This window comes from Meriones unguiculatus, chromosome 3 (assembly GCF_030254825.1).
Source record: "Meriones unguiculatus strain TT.TT164.6M chromosome 3, Bangor_MerUng_6.1, whole genome shotgun sequence".
NCBI classification, from domain to species: Eukaryota; Metazoa; Chordata; class Mammalia; order Rodentia; family Muridae; genus Meriones; species Meriones unguiculatus.
The window spans coordinates 2,094,402-2,107,558 of NC_083351.1; the positions used below are offsets into that span (position 1 = coordinate 2,094,402).

At 48.9% G+C, this 13,157-nt stretch overlaps 1 protein-coding gene across 3 annotated transcripts in view; it reads right to left on the minus strand.

Moving 5' to 3' along the window:
• Positions 1-3,123: 3,123 nt before the first annotated feature.
• Positions 3,124-13,157, minus strand: part of Cep104 (centrosomal protein 104) — a 34,953-nt gene continuing 24,919 nt past the window's right edge. For 2 of the 3 annotated variants that reach the window (XM_021655171.2, XM_021655164.2), the window contains exons 19-22: positions 10,630-10,768; positions 10,430-10,497; positions 7,305-7,395; positions 3,124-6,952 (exon numbers count right to left, since the gene is read on the minus strand). In XM_021655171.2, coding sequence (XP_021510846.1) covers positions 6,837-6,952; positions 7,305-7,395; positions 10,430-10,497; positions 10,630-10,768 — 414 coding nt within the window. In that variant the 3' untranslated portion in view covers positions 3,124-6,836. The remainder of the gene's footprint in view (positions 6,953-7,304; positions 7,396-10,429; positions 10,498-10,629; positions 10,769-13,157) is intronic. The other variant, XM_021655187.2, reaches the window with a different exon arrangement.

The window sequence follows — 13,157 nt, forward strand, 5'->3', positions numbered from 1 at the left end:
GAGGTAATCCAGTTGTTAGAAACACATGTCAGTCCGGTACTGGGAGCTTGGGGGCCAAGGAGCAGTCTTGGGACAAGATATGGTCTAACCACCTTAAATATGTTCTGGCTCTGCAAGGTGATTCAAAAAGTTGAGGTTGTAGCTGCTGCTTTCCTTACAAGACAGAGCCATCACGTTTCCATAGGAACTAAATGCTCCAGGGCGAGGCCTGGTGGTCAGAAATAATGAACAAGGACAAGACTCTGGATCGGGACTGGAATGTATCACCCCACGATGTGCTCCAAGTATTGCCTCTCTTTGACCTTCACTTCTCACCGGACTGTCTTGACCTGCCAGCCGCCCAAGTAATGAATGACACAGAGACTTATTAATATGAAAGCTTGACCTTAGCTTAGGCTTGTTCCCAACTAGCTAGTATAACTTAAATGAACTCATTTATGCTAATCTGCATTCTGCCATGTAGCTCATTACGGCTCCTCAGAGCCAGCACCTGTTTCTCCCTCCATGCCTGACTGGTGAATTCAGTGCCTGATTCTTTCCCAGCCTTCCTATCTCTGCCAGATGTCCTGCCTAGCCTCTCCTGTTTTGCTATACGCCATTCGGCTCTTCATTAAACCAATCAGAAGGTGATGGAGAAGGTATTTACAAAACACTGAGACAGGTGATGCTTCATAAAAATAACAGTATCAAAGTCTGGCCTGTTCTCTAATCTCTGTTACAGCAAGTAGAATTTGAACAATACAAAGACAACCCTCACACACTCACAAGAGATCATCCCAAAATCTTCCTCTTTTAGTCCAATAAAAGGCTGCTTCTTTAACATTAATAAAATATATACAATAAGAGCAGTTATGAAAAATACCAGGTAAGAATTATATTCACAATGCCTAGTTCATTTGTATTTGGCAACTTTGGAGAAAGTAATCCATTATCTGTCCTATCTTGGTGAGTCCAAAGTTATATACTTAAATCATTTTGCATCATAACTTGCTTTTACCAACTTAAAAACATCTTTTTAGACATTAAAACATTTTCTTAAATCTTAAACAACTTAAGCATATATCTGAAACTATAACAATCTACTCAACACCACCAGAGACTTGAGCAAAATAAATATTAGCCCAGTAAACAGGAAATGTGTAAACAGGAAGTACAGAACAAGCTGTTTCCAAAACTGTAGAATTGATAGAGACTGATGGCTGCCTGCACAGTCACCCAAGATTCTATGTTATGTGTACAGGCCATTCAGCTGGCCTGCCCTCAGGGGCCTTTAGGGTCCTGACAACATCCTTTGTCACCACCTGCTTCCTACACCTAACACCAGCTGATTGGTGAGTCTTCCCTTCTGGTTGGTGCAAACATTCTCCTGTGTCCAAGAGACAAATTGTTAATCCTCTGGCATTTCTCTGGTTTACTGTAGAACAGACACCCCCAATCACAGCCTTCAAGGCTATGGTTAGGCCCTCTCACTTATCCTCATACAGACACCCTCCCTTGGGTGAATAATCTTTTTCTATAGACACAGTTTCTGGCTTTTCTTGTGCATTGAAAATCCTAGTACTAGGTGAGGCCGTGTCTTTCATCTGCCACGTGGCCCCTGGCACAGCTGTGACAACCTGCTCTGCCAGCTTGTGCCATCGTGTTTCTGGTTCTCTTGTATTTTGTGGGGATGCGCCAAAGTCTGACAGAACTAACTTTTCTCTCTTCACCCATGGGAATCTCGTCTTCCACTGCACCTCGCGGCTCTCTTCTGGGGTGTTTCCTACACACATAGTGTCTGATCCCTACACCTAGTGCCCGCTTTAAGGGCTTCCAAGCTCACATGCCTCTGCAACCAAACTTGGCCTCAGTAGTCCTTAGATGAGGGACCCAAAACAAGACCTTTTCAATTACGGTCAGAGATCGAGTAAATGAAGGTTCTCACGTTCGAGGTTTTTCTCTTCTTTGCTCAAATCTTCTCACTCTCCCAAAAGTTTCAAATGTACACCTAAAAAGAATTTTCTCCTTAACCTACTCAACTGTATCTCTGCCCTTATAATTGCCAGTATCCTGCCAGACACGGACGGTTCCTACATCCAGGACAGCACCAAACCAGCAGTCCAATCTAACTTCGCAGACTTCATCAGACCAGACCTGCACTTTCCCTCCCAGCCATGGATGTTCTCACAGACCCTGGACAGCATCAAAACAGCCTCTTTCTGGACTTGGCCAATATTTCAGCCTTTTGTCCATTTATTATCAACAAAAGGCTGGAATGCTATGCTTCAGACCTGGGACAAACCATTCCAGGTTCTCCCAGCATTCCTCAGTCCCTATCTGCTGCTGGGCATGGCTGGCAAACTCCACCCTCTACCCGGAACTTTCTGGGCAGGAGCTTGCCCTCATCCTCATTGTGTAATCCGGAAATTTTGGTGTTCTTACTTTTTTCTTGCCCTCTCTCTCATCTGCTTGCATGGTGACCAAGAGCTGCTTCCAATGAACCTACATTTATACACTTTAACATGCCTTAGATGAGAAGTTCAGCATCCTCATTCCCACCTCACCACTCCACCCTAGCTCCTCATTTTTAAAAATTAAGCAAAAAGGGGGGAATGTTATGTTGTGTAGCAGATGGAAGAGGCTGCATACCTCATGGCAGCCAGGAAAAGAAGAGAAGAGTGAAGAGGAGGGAAGAGAGGTGACAGTAGAGGCATCCTGTCCTGGCTTAAAGAATGCTGACTCAAGGCCGATCTTTGGTTAGTTCTCTCTGGACACACACCCCACAGACATACCCAGAATGTGCCTTACAAATCCAAGTGTATCTCAGCTCAGGCTAATTCACGATGGAGACCGTCAGAGAGGCTCTCCGTGCTCACTGAGGCTGGACAGTGACCAACCAGGTGCTGCACAGAGGACAGGATGTCTTCATGAACCATACAAAACATTTGCTCCATGGACCCCTTGTTTTGGGGACATTTGTGTGGGTCCTTTGCGCAGTCATCAGGCTCTGTTTCTGTCCTGGCCCAGACCTCCCACCTGTGGTCAGAAGGCAGTACCATCCACTGAGTGACCACTTGAGCTTCCCAGGATGGTCTCTGTCTTAGGGTTTCTATTGCTGTGAAGAGACACCAGGACCACAACAGCTCTTACAAAGAAAACATTTAATTGGGTCTGGCTTACAGTTCAGAAGTTTAGTCCATTATCATCACGGTAGCAAACAAGACATGGTGCCGGAGAGAGTAGCTAAGAGAGTTCTACATCCAGATCAGCGGGTGCCAGGAACAGACACTGCGCCAGGCTTGAGCTTCTGAAACTCTGAAGCCCAGCCCCTGTTGACACACCTACTCCAAGGCTACATCTCCAATAACGCCACCCCTATGAGTCTTTGGGGGCCATTTTCATCCAAACCACCACAGTCTCTTTTCCGCACTCCCAGACAGACCTTCTCAGTGGCCCAGGAGAACCCTCCTTGCAGAAGCCCTTAACCCTTTGACAAGGGTCTGACATAGAGGTAGCTCTTATGGAGTCATGGAAAGCGCCCAAGAATTTCATTCAGAGCAGGAGGGGTTTTGCCTACCACTAAGGTCTCAAGGTGTACATCTGGAAATTCTTGCTGTGGGCATGGTAGCACAGGCTTGGAATATCAGCACGGAGAAGGGTCAGAAGTTCCAGGTCATCCTCAGTTAGACTGTGAGTTTGAGGTTACCCTTGGCTATGATGAGACCTTTTTTTTTTTAAAGCACCTCTTTAAAACGATGCCTTAAGCCTGTCTATTTGTCTTCTGGGACTGCAAAATTAGTGTGTTATATAGATAAGCTTTGACTCACTGCTCCTCGGCAGAAAGGAAATACGTTGAATGTAATGCTGTGCCTCACCTTGAGAAGTCTCAGGTGTTGTGGATTCGATCTACAGGGTGAATTCTGTCCTGCCCGCAGCTTAGCATTCAGCTTTACGGCAGACTGTAAACTTTTTCCGACAGACTGTGACCTGCAGCCCTTGCCAGCGACTGCAAATACCACAGGACTCTGAAGTGACCCCACAGAGCACATTCTCTGTCCTGCAGGTAAACTCATTTTAAACACTGCTGTGAAGACCCAGCTTTCCCAAGCATCTCTCCTCAGCAAACACTAAGGGCCGAGCTACTCTCACTACGAACATCAGGGTGATTTACAACAGCCTCCCCTCCCCTCCTTCCCTTCCTTCTAGGTTGGGCTGCATGTAGCCCAGGCTGGCCTCTAATTCACATGTAGCCAAAGGATGACCTGGAACTTGGGATCGCCTGCTTCCAAACAACAAGTGCTGGGAGACCGACCCTTGGGCTTTGTGCACACTAGGCAAGCACACTAGTCGTTGAGTGACAGATGCCTCCAGCCCACCAGCTGCTTGCTCCTTAATTACAACTTTGAGCTGGACATGGTGGTGCTTGCCTTTACTCCTAGTACTTGGGAGGCAGGGGTGGGTGGATCTCTGAGTTCAAGGTCGGCCTGGTCTATACTGTGAGCTTCAAGCCCAGCCAGGGATACACAGTGAGACCCTGACTCAAAACAAACAGGATTTTAGGAGAGATAGCTTGGTGGCTAGGTGCTCTTGTTGCTCTTGCAGTGGACCTGAGTTTAATTCCCACGACTCACATGGTCCTCATAACCACCTGTAATTCCAGTTCTAGAGGATCCTCTTCTGACCTCCACGGGCACCAGGCACACATGTGGTGTACAAACATACATGCAGGCAAAACACACATATAAGGAATACATATAAGAAAAAACAAACACATGAGATATGTATATAAAAATCTCAAAATAGAGGTGACAAGAACACTGAATGATCTTTTTACTGTATTAATGTACTCAAGGCAAATTAGCACATAAACCCTAAAACAATGACAATAAAAATATATTATTTTATACTTCTGGTACCTGAAATAAAGACAAATAGAAAACTATGTTAAAACATTAAAAAGTTGCAAATTTCCATTAAAGGTATTTACATTTGTATTCTAGTATCAGATATGACACAATTCTTTTAAATTAGATTTAATAGAATATCTTTTATGAAAAAAATATAAATAAATATTAAATATCCACAATGTATCGTTCGTGAAGGTTTGAGGAGTGCTCCACATTTAGATATTAAACGGCTGGGATTCCTAGCTCCTTTCCTGAATCAAGAACAGGGGTGTAGAGCTGTGTGGCTGCCAGTCACCTCTGCAGAGACTCATGATTCTAGAACAGGCAAAACATGGCAGCTAAAAACGAAGGATTCTTTTTTTCTGTTTTAATTCTGTGTCAGTGTCTCACTCTGTAGCTCAAGCTTCCCTTGAATTTGCGGTGAGCTTCTGACTTTGGCCTCCCAAGTGCTAGGAGTACAGGTTTGAGCCACCAAGCCAGGTTAAAAATGAAGGATTTTCACAAGTATCTTAAGGTTACAACAGATAGAAGACATTACAGGTATCGGTTTCTTACATTCTAAGGTTAACTTTCCGTTATCGTCTGTACTTTAAGGTGGGCCAGAAATCAGTGGCTGGCATCTCTGACCCGAAGGACTGCCTTGTCATCCTTAGTACCTGTGCTCTGCTCTTAGGCATTTCATGCTCTCTCACTGCTAACAGCCTCTGACAGGATCCTCCTCTCAACAGATCCTGTTCCACTTGGTACTCTGAGTCAAGCAAAGCAAGAGCTGTTTGCCGGATGCAGGGGTGACTCATGGGGTTAACTACCCAGGGTGCTTGCTGCTCAGGTGCCTATAAGTTTTTAGGCATTTTGTTTCACATGGTTGGGAATTTTACAGAAATATGCCCTAATTTTATAATAGTCAGTTTCTCAATCTTATACATCCCAAAAGGGGCATTAGGAAAACCTCAGGAAGCAGGCACAGTGCAGGCCCTCAGTGGGCACATCCTTCAGCCCACGGTGGCGACAGAGACAGGAGGGACGAGGACACGGGCGTTTCCAGGAGGGTTTCAGATGGACTCCATCCTTCCCACAGATGTGTGTCTAACTGGAGCTTCTGGAAGGAAGGCGGGTAGAGGCTGCTGATGGGTGTTTCCTGAGGTCTGCGCCACTGTTCAGTGAAGCACTTGTTAGTGACACACTAAGGATGATTTGGAAAAGTGGGTTTGGTTACATCGCAGGGAAAGACAGAACTGATTTGGAGGCTCTGGGCCAGCAAGGTGTGTGTGGGGTAACTTTGTGGGTTAGGCAAATGTGCAAGGTGCTCATATTGCCATAAAGAAAACTGAGGCTTGCAGGCGGGCTATGGTCAGGGGAGCATAGGGTAGGCAGGAGAGCAACATCAACCTGGGCTCTGCAGCAGAGCCCCCGACCCACTGAGGAAAGGTGTCTAGGCTGTCCGGGGTGGGGGGTCACAGGGACATGTGTGACCAGGAGCATCAGGCACAGTGAGTATGGGAGGGGCCAGTTCTCAGAATGGCTGTCTTTTGCTTTCCTTTATTGCTTGTTGCTGTACATGGTGTGACAATCTAGCACATAGGCCAGCGAGAGATGGCACAGCAGGCTCAGCGTGGCTTGCTGCTGTCCTCTAGGGCCACCAAAGCCTACTGTGTGCAACAGACACCAGTGAGCTCAAAGTTTGGGGTGTATCTTCTCAGTAGCAAGGGAAGTAGGTGCTGTGCTTGCTGGCTTCCTGAGCAAGAAGTTCTTCTGTGCCTGAGCACTACAGGACCTAGCTGTGGCGGGTTCTTTGGTCATATCCATACACTCTATTCCTGTGAGAGTAGACATTGGGACACAAGAGGCCAAGGGACAGCAGGTGGAGCCCTGCACCACCATGCCAACACACATGGCTTAGAAGAGAGAAACTTGCAAAGCCCCTGGGCAGAGACAGAAGTGGAAACTCTGTCAACGTCGCGTGTATGTCCTGCTGGAGCTCTTACTCAGGCCCCCCTTTGGGGTGGGGATCTTGCTTCCAACCTTGGGTGCCGAGGTGCCTGACTTTGATGCTGCTGGGCCTTTCCCTGCAGTGGAGACAGAACCATGTGAGAGGAGCAGCTCTGACCCTCACAGCTTTGACGCTCACATGGCCTGCAGTCCCCACAGTGACAGCACGAATGCTGGGAGAACCCACACTAGGACAGATACACCCAGTGGCAGCCGGAGAGGGATGACAAAGGACACAAGGCTCAGCAGCTATGGTGGCCCTCATCAGCCCCTGGTGAGCTGCCAGGAGGATTTGTGGGGAGCAGCCATAGGCTGCTGCACTTGGAGAATGGGGTTACTAGGTCAGCTGCAGGTGGATAGGAGACTCGGGTTACCTTTCAGCCAAGCTGGGGCAGAACGTGGATGCCCCACGTGTCGCTTGTGTCTCACCTTGCTGCGGGGCTGCAGCCTTGCAGAGAACGTGTGTTCTGCGCTGGTTCATTGTGCACCCACTAGGGCCCATCAGATGAACCTTCCATGCCTGCAGCAAAGAGGAGGCACAGCACGTTAGCCTGGTGGCTCCAAGGGACCCGGGGTGTCACCACAATAGACCACTCACTCTTGATGATGCGAGTGAGGGCTAAGCCAGTGAGAGGGTTGGAAGCATGGTTCCCTGCCCTTCTTGGGCCTTAGGGTAACCCGAGTCTCCTATCCACCTGCAGCTGACTGTCTTACAGTCTGGTGAGCCTGCATGTCACATTCCATCCTGATGAGTGGAACCCGAGTCCTGCTACCAGGAGGATATGTTTCTGCCAGCTGCTAGGGTGCACTATGCAGTGGCCCCTCCCCCCGTGAGCTGCAGGTGAACTTGTAGGTTGGCTAAGCATTCCATGGTAGCCCCAGGAGACCATGAATGAGCAGCCAGCAGAGGCCCAGCTGCCTAGGCCCGAGTCTGGGAAACCATGAGGTGGTAAATGGGTGTATGTTGTGTAGCGTAGATATACAGAAGAGGGAAAGCAAGCAACAGCATACAGCTGCGGACAGAGAGGAGGTATTAGCTCCTGGCCATGGCGGGCATGGAGGGGAGAATGGAGGCAGCTGCTGGTTGGTTCAGTACTGTTCACTGTGGAGACCAGCAGAGCACAGGGTGGGCAGCTGGGAGTGTCTGGTGAAGGCAGCTACTGAGATGGAAAATGAAGAGAGGTCAGGGACAGCGGCCTCAGTGTGGATGCAGTGCTTAGGACACGCTTTACTTACAGATTTGGGGAGACCAGCTACAGAACCCAAGCTCCCAACACACCCAAGCAATCTTCAGTGGGTATCCACAATGACAGCCCTGCCCTGGGCTCCAGAACAGACCTGACTCTGGTCACCCCTGGGGACCAGATAATGGCAGAAGAAACTGGACCCACTGGCCCCAGTGCCATCCAGGCTGTGCTGGGCTAGAAACAATAATTTCTTGCCCTTAGGGCCTTTGAGGTTGGCGAAGCTACAGAGTTGGGGGAAGAAACATGCTGGGCTGCCAGGAAGACAAGGTCAGAAGGTATGTGACATGTATGTGTCCCAGCTTTGTCCACTGTGGCTCGGCAGCAATGGCCTTGCCTGTGCCTCTGAGAGGGCCATACCTCTCAGCAGGACAGCTGATTCCTGGTCTGGACAGAAAGTTCCAGAGAGGAGGACACTATCTGAGCCTATGAGTCAGCTCCCAGGCAAAGGGACTGTGGGGTGACCATCCGTAAGGGCAGGAGTGGCCGTGGCTCTACACCTACTCTCATCCGTGAGTTTAGCAAGACACTGAAAGCAGGTAAGTTAGTGAGCTGCTGCCATTCTTAACACTGCTAGCTTTGTGTAACAGTTTCCTTCTATCCTTTGTGAAGGATCCTTAAGCAGGAAGGTAAATAACTCAAAATAGCTTCAGGAAGTCCTTGACACTGATCGGATTTACTAGGCCCTCCCAGTGTATACAGCTAAGCTACAAAGAAGACCCTGAGACCAGTCCAGCTGACAGAAGGAAGCAGAAACAAGATGAGCTGCTTGGAAGAGGTTTAGACCCATGAGTCACTTGGAAAGGACAATTGTATGCCTGAACAGAGTTCCAGGTTCCCAGCTTCAGTGAGCTGTCACCCATGCTGGGGTAGGCACTGGGGATGCAGATGAGTCATTTCTGCTTCTGTAAGTAAGCCCTGCCTAGATTCCTCTTATCTTAATACAAGTCATGGCTCAACAAGTTCACTTCGATGGTGTCGGTACTATTGTGGGATCCCCGTCTGGGATGAACGGACATGTGTTGTGTCTTCCCAGAAAAATTTCATAGCATCTCCTAGGACAGAAGTAGAGCCAAGAGCAGGCCTCTGGAGTTGCCTGGCACGGTGGGCACTGACTCTAGCTGGCCAGAGCATAGCAAACATGGCTCTGGCAGGCCTTGCCTTTCTTCCCTTTTTCCACTGCTTTGCTAAAAACTGTTAGATTAGCTGGGGAGCAGTGGTGCACAGCTTTAATCCCAGCACTTGGGAGGCAGAGGCAGGCAGAGCTCTGTGAGTTTGAGGCCAACGTAGTCTACAAAGGGAGTTCCAGAACAGCCAGGACTATACAGAGAAACCCTGTCTCAAAAAACAAAAACAAAAACAAATAAAACCCCCAACCTCCCCATGAATTCCCCCCTCCCAAAACCAACAACAAAAAGCCCAACCAACCAACCAACTGACCAATCAATCAAACAAACAGATAAACAAAAACAGTTAGGTTACATTTTTAAAACTAGCCACCAAAGCCTATTCCCTTATTTGGCCAATTCTTCCTCCTGAGGCAGACTACCAAGGTCCAGCTATAAAAGTATTGAAGTCCGGAAATCAAAAGCCCCCTTTGGCTCACCTAATTAACACGCCCAATCAAAATTAAACACCTCATCCTAACAGAGTTTCCCATTTTACCTTTACCAACTGCCGTACATGTACAGGCCATATCTATTTCCTGTCTATCCAGTTCTGGGACAAATGCCCCTTCTCCTCTCCCTTGTTCCCTTCCCCTTCTCCCTCTAACTCCCCTCTTTGGCCCTTATCCCTGCCCTTTGTCCTGCTGGGGCACATAAATCCCATGTTGTGCTGAGAACATGGTCTTGGGGTGTCCTGAGCTGACTCCAAGGTTCCCTACATGCACCACCACAGAGCCATGCAGAGAGCCAGAAAGAAAGGGTAGATCCATGGATTCTCAGGCCCTGCATGCAGACCCAAACACCAGAGGCAAAAATCTGCCTGTGTCACCATGCTACTTCCACAGGATGGGAAGAGAGCACGGCACTGAGTAGGAAGAAACCAACCATTAACCACCATGGTGCACATTTGGTTAATCCAAATGGCTAACAGGCTATAGACCTGACTGTGATGCTGGGGAGACCTGGCTCCACACGTGAAAGCTATGGCCAGGAGTAACGGCATTGTTGCTGACTTGGCAGTGAGGTGAGAGCAGCGCTGACCTCTGAACTGTTAGGAGGTCAGGAGGGCTATGCCACACAGCCACCATCATCAGAGTGTGTCTGACACCTCCCTCAGCTCCCATCTCAGCTCAGGCCCCCTCACCTCTTCTCCAGGGGCAAAGTTCTCGTGACACAGAGGACAGCGGTTTGCCACCTTCTCCGATTTGGCAGCTGAAATGATTTCAATAAAAAGGATTTGGTTACTTGGATGAACGCTCTGCAGGGGGAAAAAGGGTGCATTCAATTCCACAATGCCCATGCCCGACCCCGATAGCAGCTGGCGCACATCCAGGAAGGACTCACGGTTGCACTCCTTCGTTTTGATGTGCCTGGGAAGCTCCTCCTTGGCAACAGCCTCGCCGCAGCGGTGGCACTTCCCAAAGCCGTCCCTCTTGTCACATTCTGTCAGCAAGTGCTCCGTCAGGCTGCAGATCTCAACCACCTGTACCCAGGAGAATGCACAGTGTCACCTCCGTGGGGCAAGGCAGAGGCCAGAGACCAGGGCAGCTAGCTGTCCTGGGCCCTTTCGCTCTTTGGCCCCAGTGCCTACAGTCACACACTTGTAGAGACCCTGTGTTGGCCAAGGTAGGGAGTGGGACTGCAGCTGACTGGAGTGTCTGTTATAGCTCTGGGTTCAAATTCTGGCTCCCCAGTATTTCTTAGAATGGTAAACAGGATTCTCCCACCTCTCTAATACTTGGCAGGAATATCTTCCTCATAGCCATGGCCCCACAAACTGCTGGAGGCCAGCTGACCACCTGGGGCTTTCAGAATCTGTGAAGACTTCCGTTCAAAAGACAAGAGGAGACAGTGAAAAGAGAGAGACGAGGCAGAGAATGAGAAAAGACAGGCCCGCTACATGTAATGGACTGCTGGAGTCCACCAGCAGAGTCGAATGGGGGTTGGGGGTGAGGATTGAAATTAATAAACTAACACACAACACATGGGACCTTTCCGAGAGGCTCTAGTGGAAGCTAGAGACCTTGCTTTATTCCAGACTGCTTTTAAGCCAGAGCAAAAGCACCTCAGCACAACGCGTAAATTCACAAGGAAGTCAAGCGAGAGGTGTGACTTTGACAAGGTTTCTCACCTGCTGGCTCAAACAAAAGGAGATAGACTTGGAAATTTATCACTGACTCCAGTGAAGGCCTCGCTGAAAGCAGTCTTTCTGCCGAGATCTAAGTATCAAAGCAAGCTGGTAGAGCAGCGGCTCCCAACAATGGACAGATGGCTACATCCAGATGTAGAAGGTGCCAACAGAAAGGTACCTAGCAAAGATGGCCAATGACCAGTGGACAAAGGGTGCCCATCTCAGTCACGGGCAGCATGCACATGTAAGCATGGTGAGAACAGAGGTGCCCTCTCTTTTTGCTGTGAGCTGTAAGGTAGCCAGGACTCGGCTGTATCTCTGGGTACTGGCTTAGTAGCCAAAGCCTGTCCCACAGGACCAGGCTAGACATGCAGCCTAGTGCAGCGCTGTGGTAACTGTCATGGCCACTGGAGAACAGAGATCACTGTGCTGATCTTGAACTCACAGTCATTGCAATGACATTATGAAAACATTATACTGACAGCTTGATACACAGTAACAAATGGGGCTGCAGCCTTCACCTGATTCCACCCACCACTGCTGCTCCTGCACCTCAGTTGTATGTCATTCTCAGGTTACTAGAGAATGGAAGATTAGCTGAGGACCACGCTTGCTGATACAGCTTTGACCTGTCTCCAGAGCTGTTGAGCAGCCTCAGGAACCTCCCTGGCTTACCATGTTGGAGAGAAGAGTCTCTGATTTGCTGGTGTTCTAATGCTTCTGTATACCCCCCTCCCCAGGAAAATGCACACAGCAAATCAGAACCTGACTGCAGACGTAACAGAATCAAAACAGTCCTGGAGAGGCAGCTGCACACACTGCCTATTACAGGTACTAAGAACCACCGAGCCATCTAAAGGTGGAGTGTCTACAGGGCCATTCTCAATATGCCTGTCCTCATGTAGTATAGGATGGCATGCTTTTCCATAGGAGGTCCCGAAAACAGTACTCAGAGAATACAGTACATGCCTTCAAGTATCACTCAGGGGTCAGGGATGGAAGTTGGCTAATCACTGGAACTGGAAGGCAAGAAAATGCTGTGAGCTGGAAGGCAAGACAATGCCTTGAGCCACTGTGAGATGGAAACATTGTTAAGATTCTTCCCATGTTCCTAGACCAAACAAAGGAAAAGCAAAGAGATGAACTGAGGCTCACAAGAGGAAGCCATCCAGACAATGCCCAAGAGCCTCTATGAGGTGGAGGCCTGACAACGCCCATGAGCTTCTGCAGACAACAAGGAGGTGCCTACGGAGGAAGGAAAGCTCAAGAAGTGGTAACCAGCCTAAGCTTCTTTCTAGGAGACCTTCAGAGACCTGTCCACTCTGAAAAAGGTCTCGCATACTTCTAACAGACTTGGAAAGCATTACAAGGACAGGCACATAAGCAGTTAAAGGGATTAAAAGCAGAAGGCACCCTATTCCAGGAACCATAAGGCTACTGCTGAAGGAAACCTCAGTGCCAGGAGGGGACTGCCTCCTATCATCGGGTGACCAGGAGGCCCCTTCAGGCACCCACACCATACATATTGTGGGCTGCATGCCAGAAGTGTGTGGTACGTCCCTCCTGCTAATGACACCACATGCTGTAGGAAGAAGACACGGAGGCCCACTCTGTGTCAGAGCTCATGTAAGCTGGGGCAAGACCTGTAGTGATGAGACCAGGGCTCTCGTGGGGGGCTACTGCTCCTGTTTCCTTAAATATGTCTGTCAGACTGTCTTCTGAGTATCTGTGTTCATGTCTC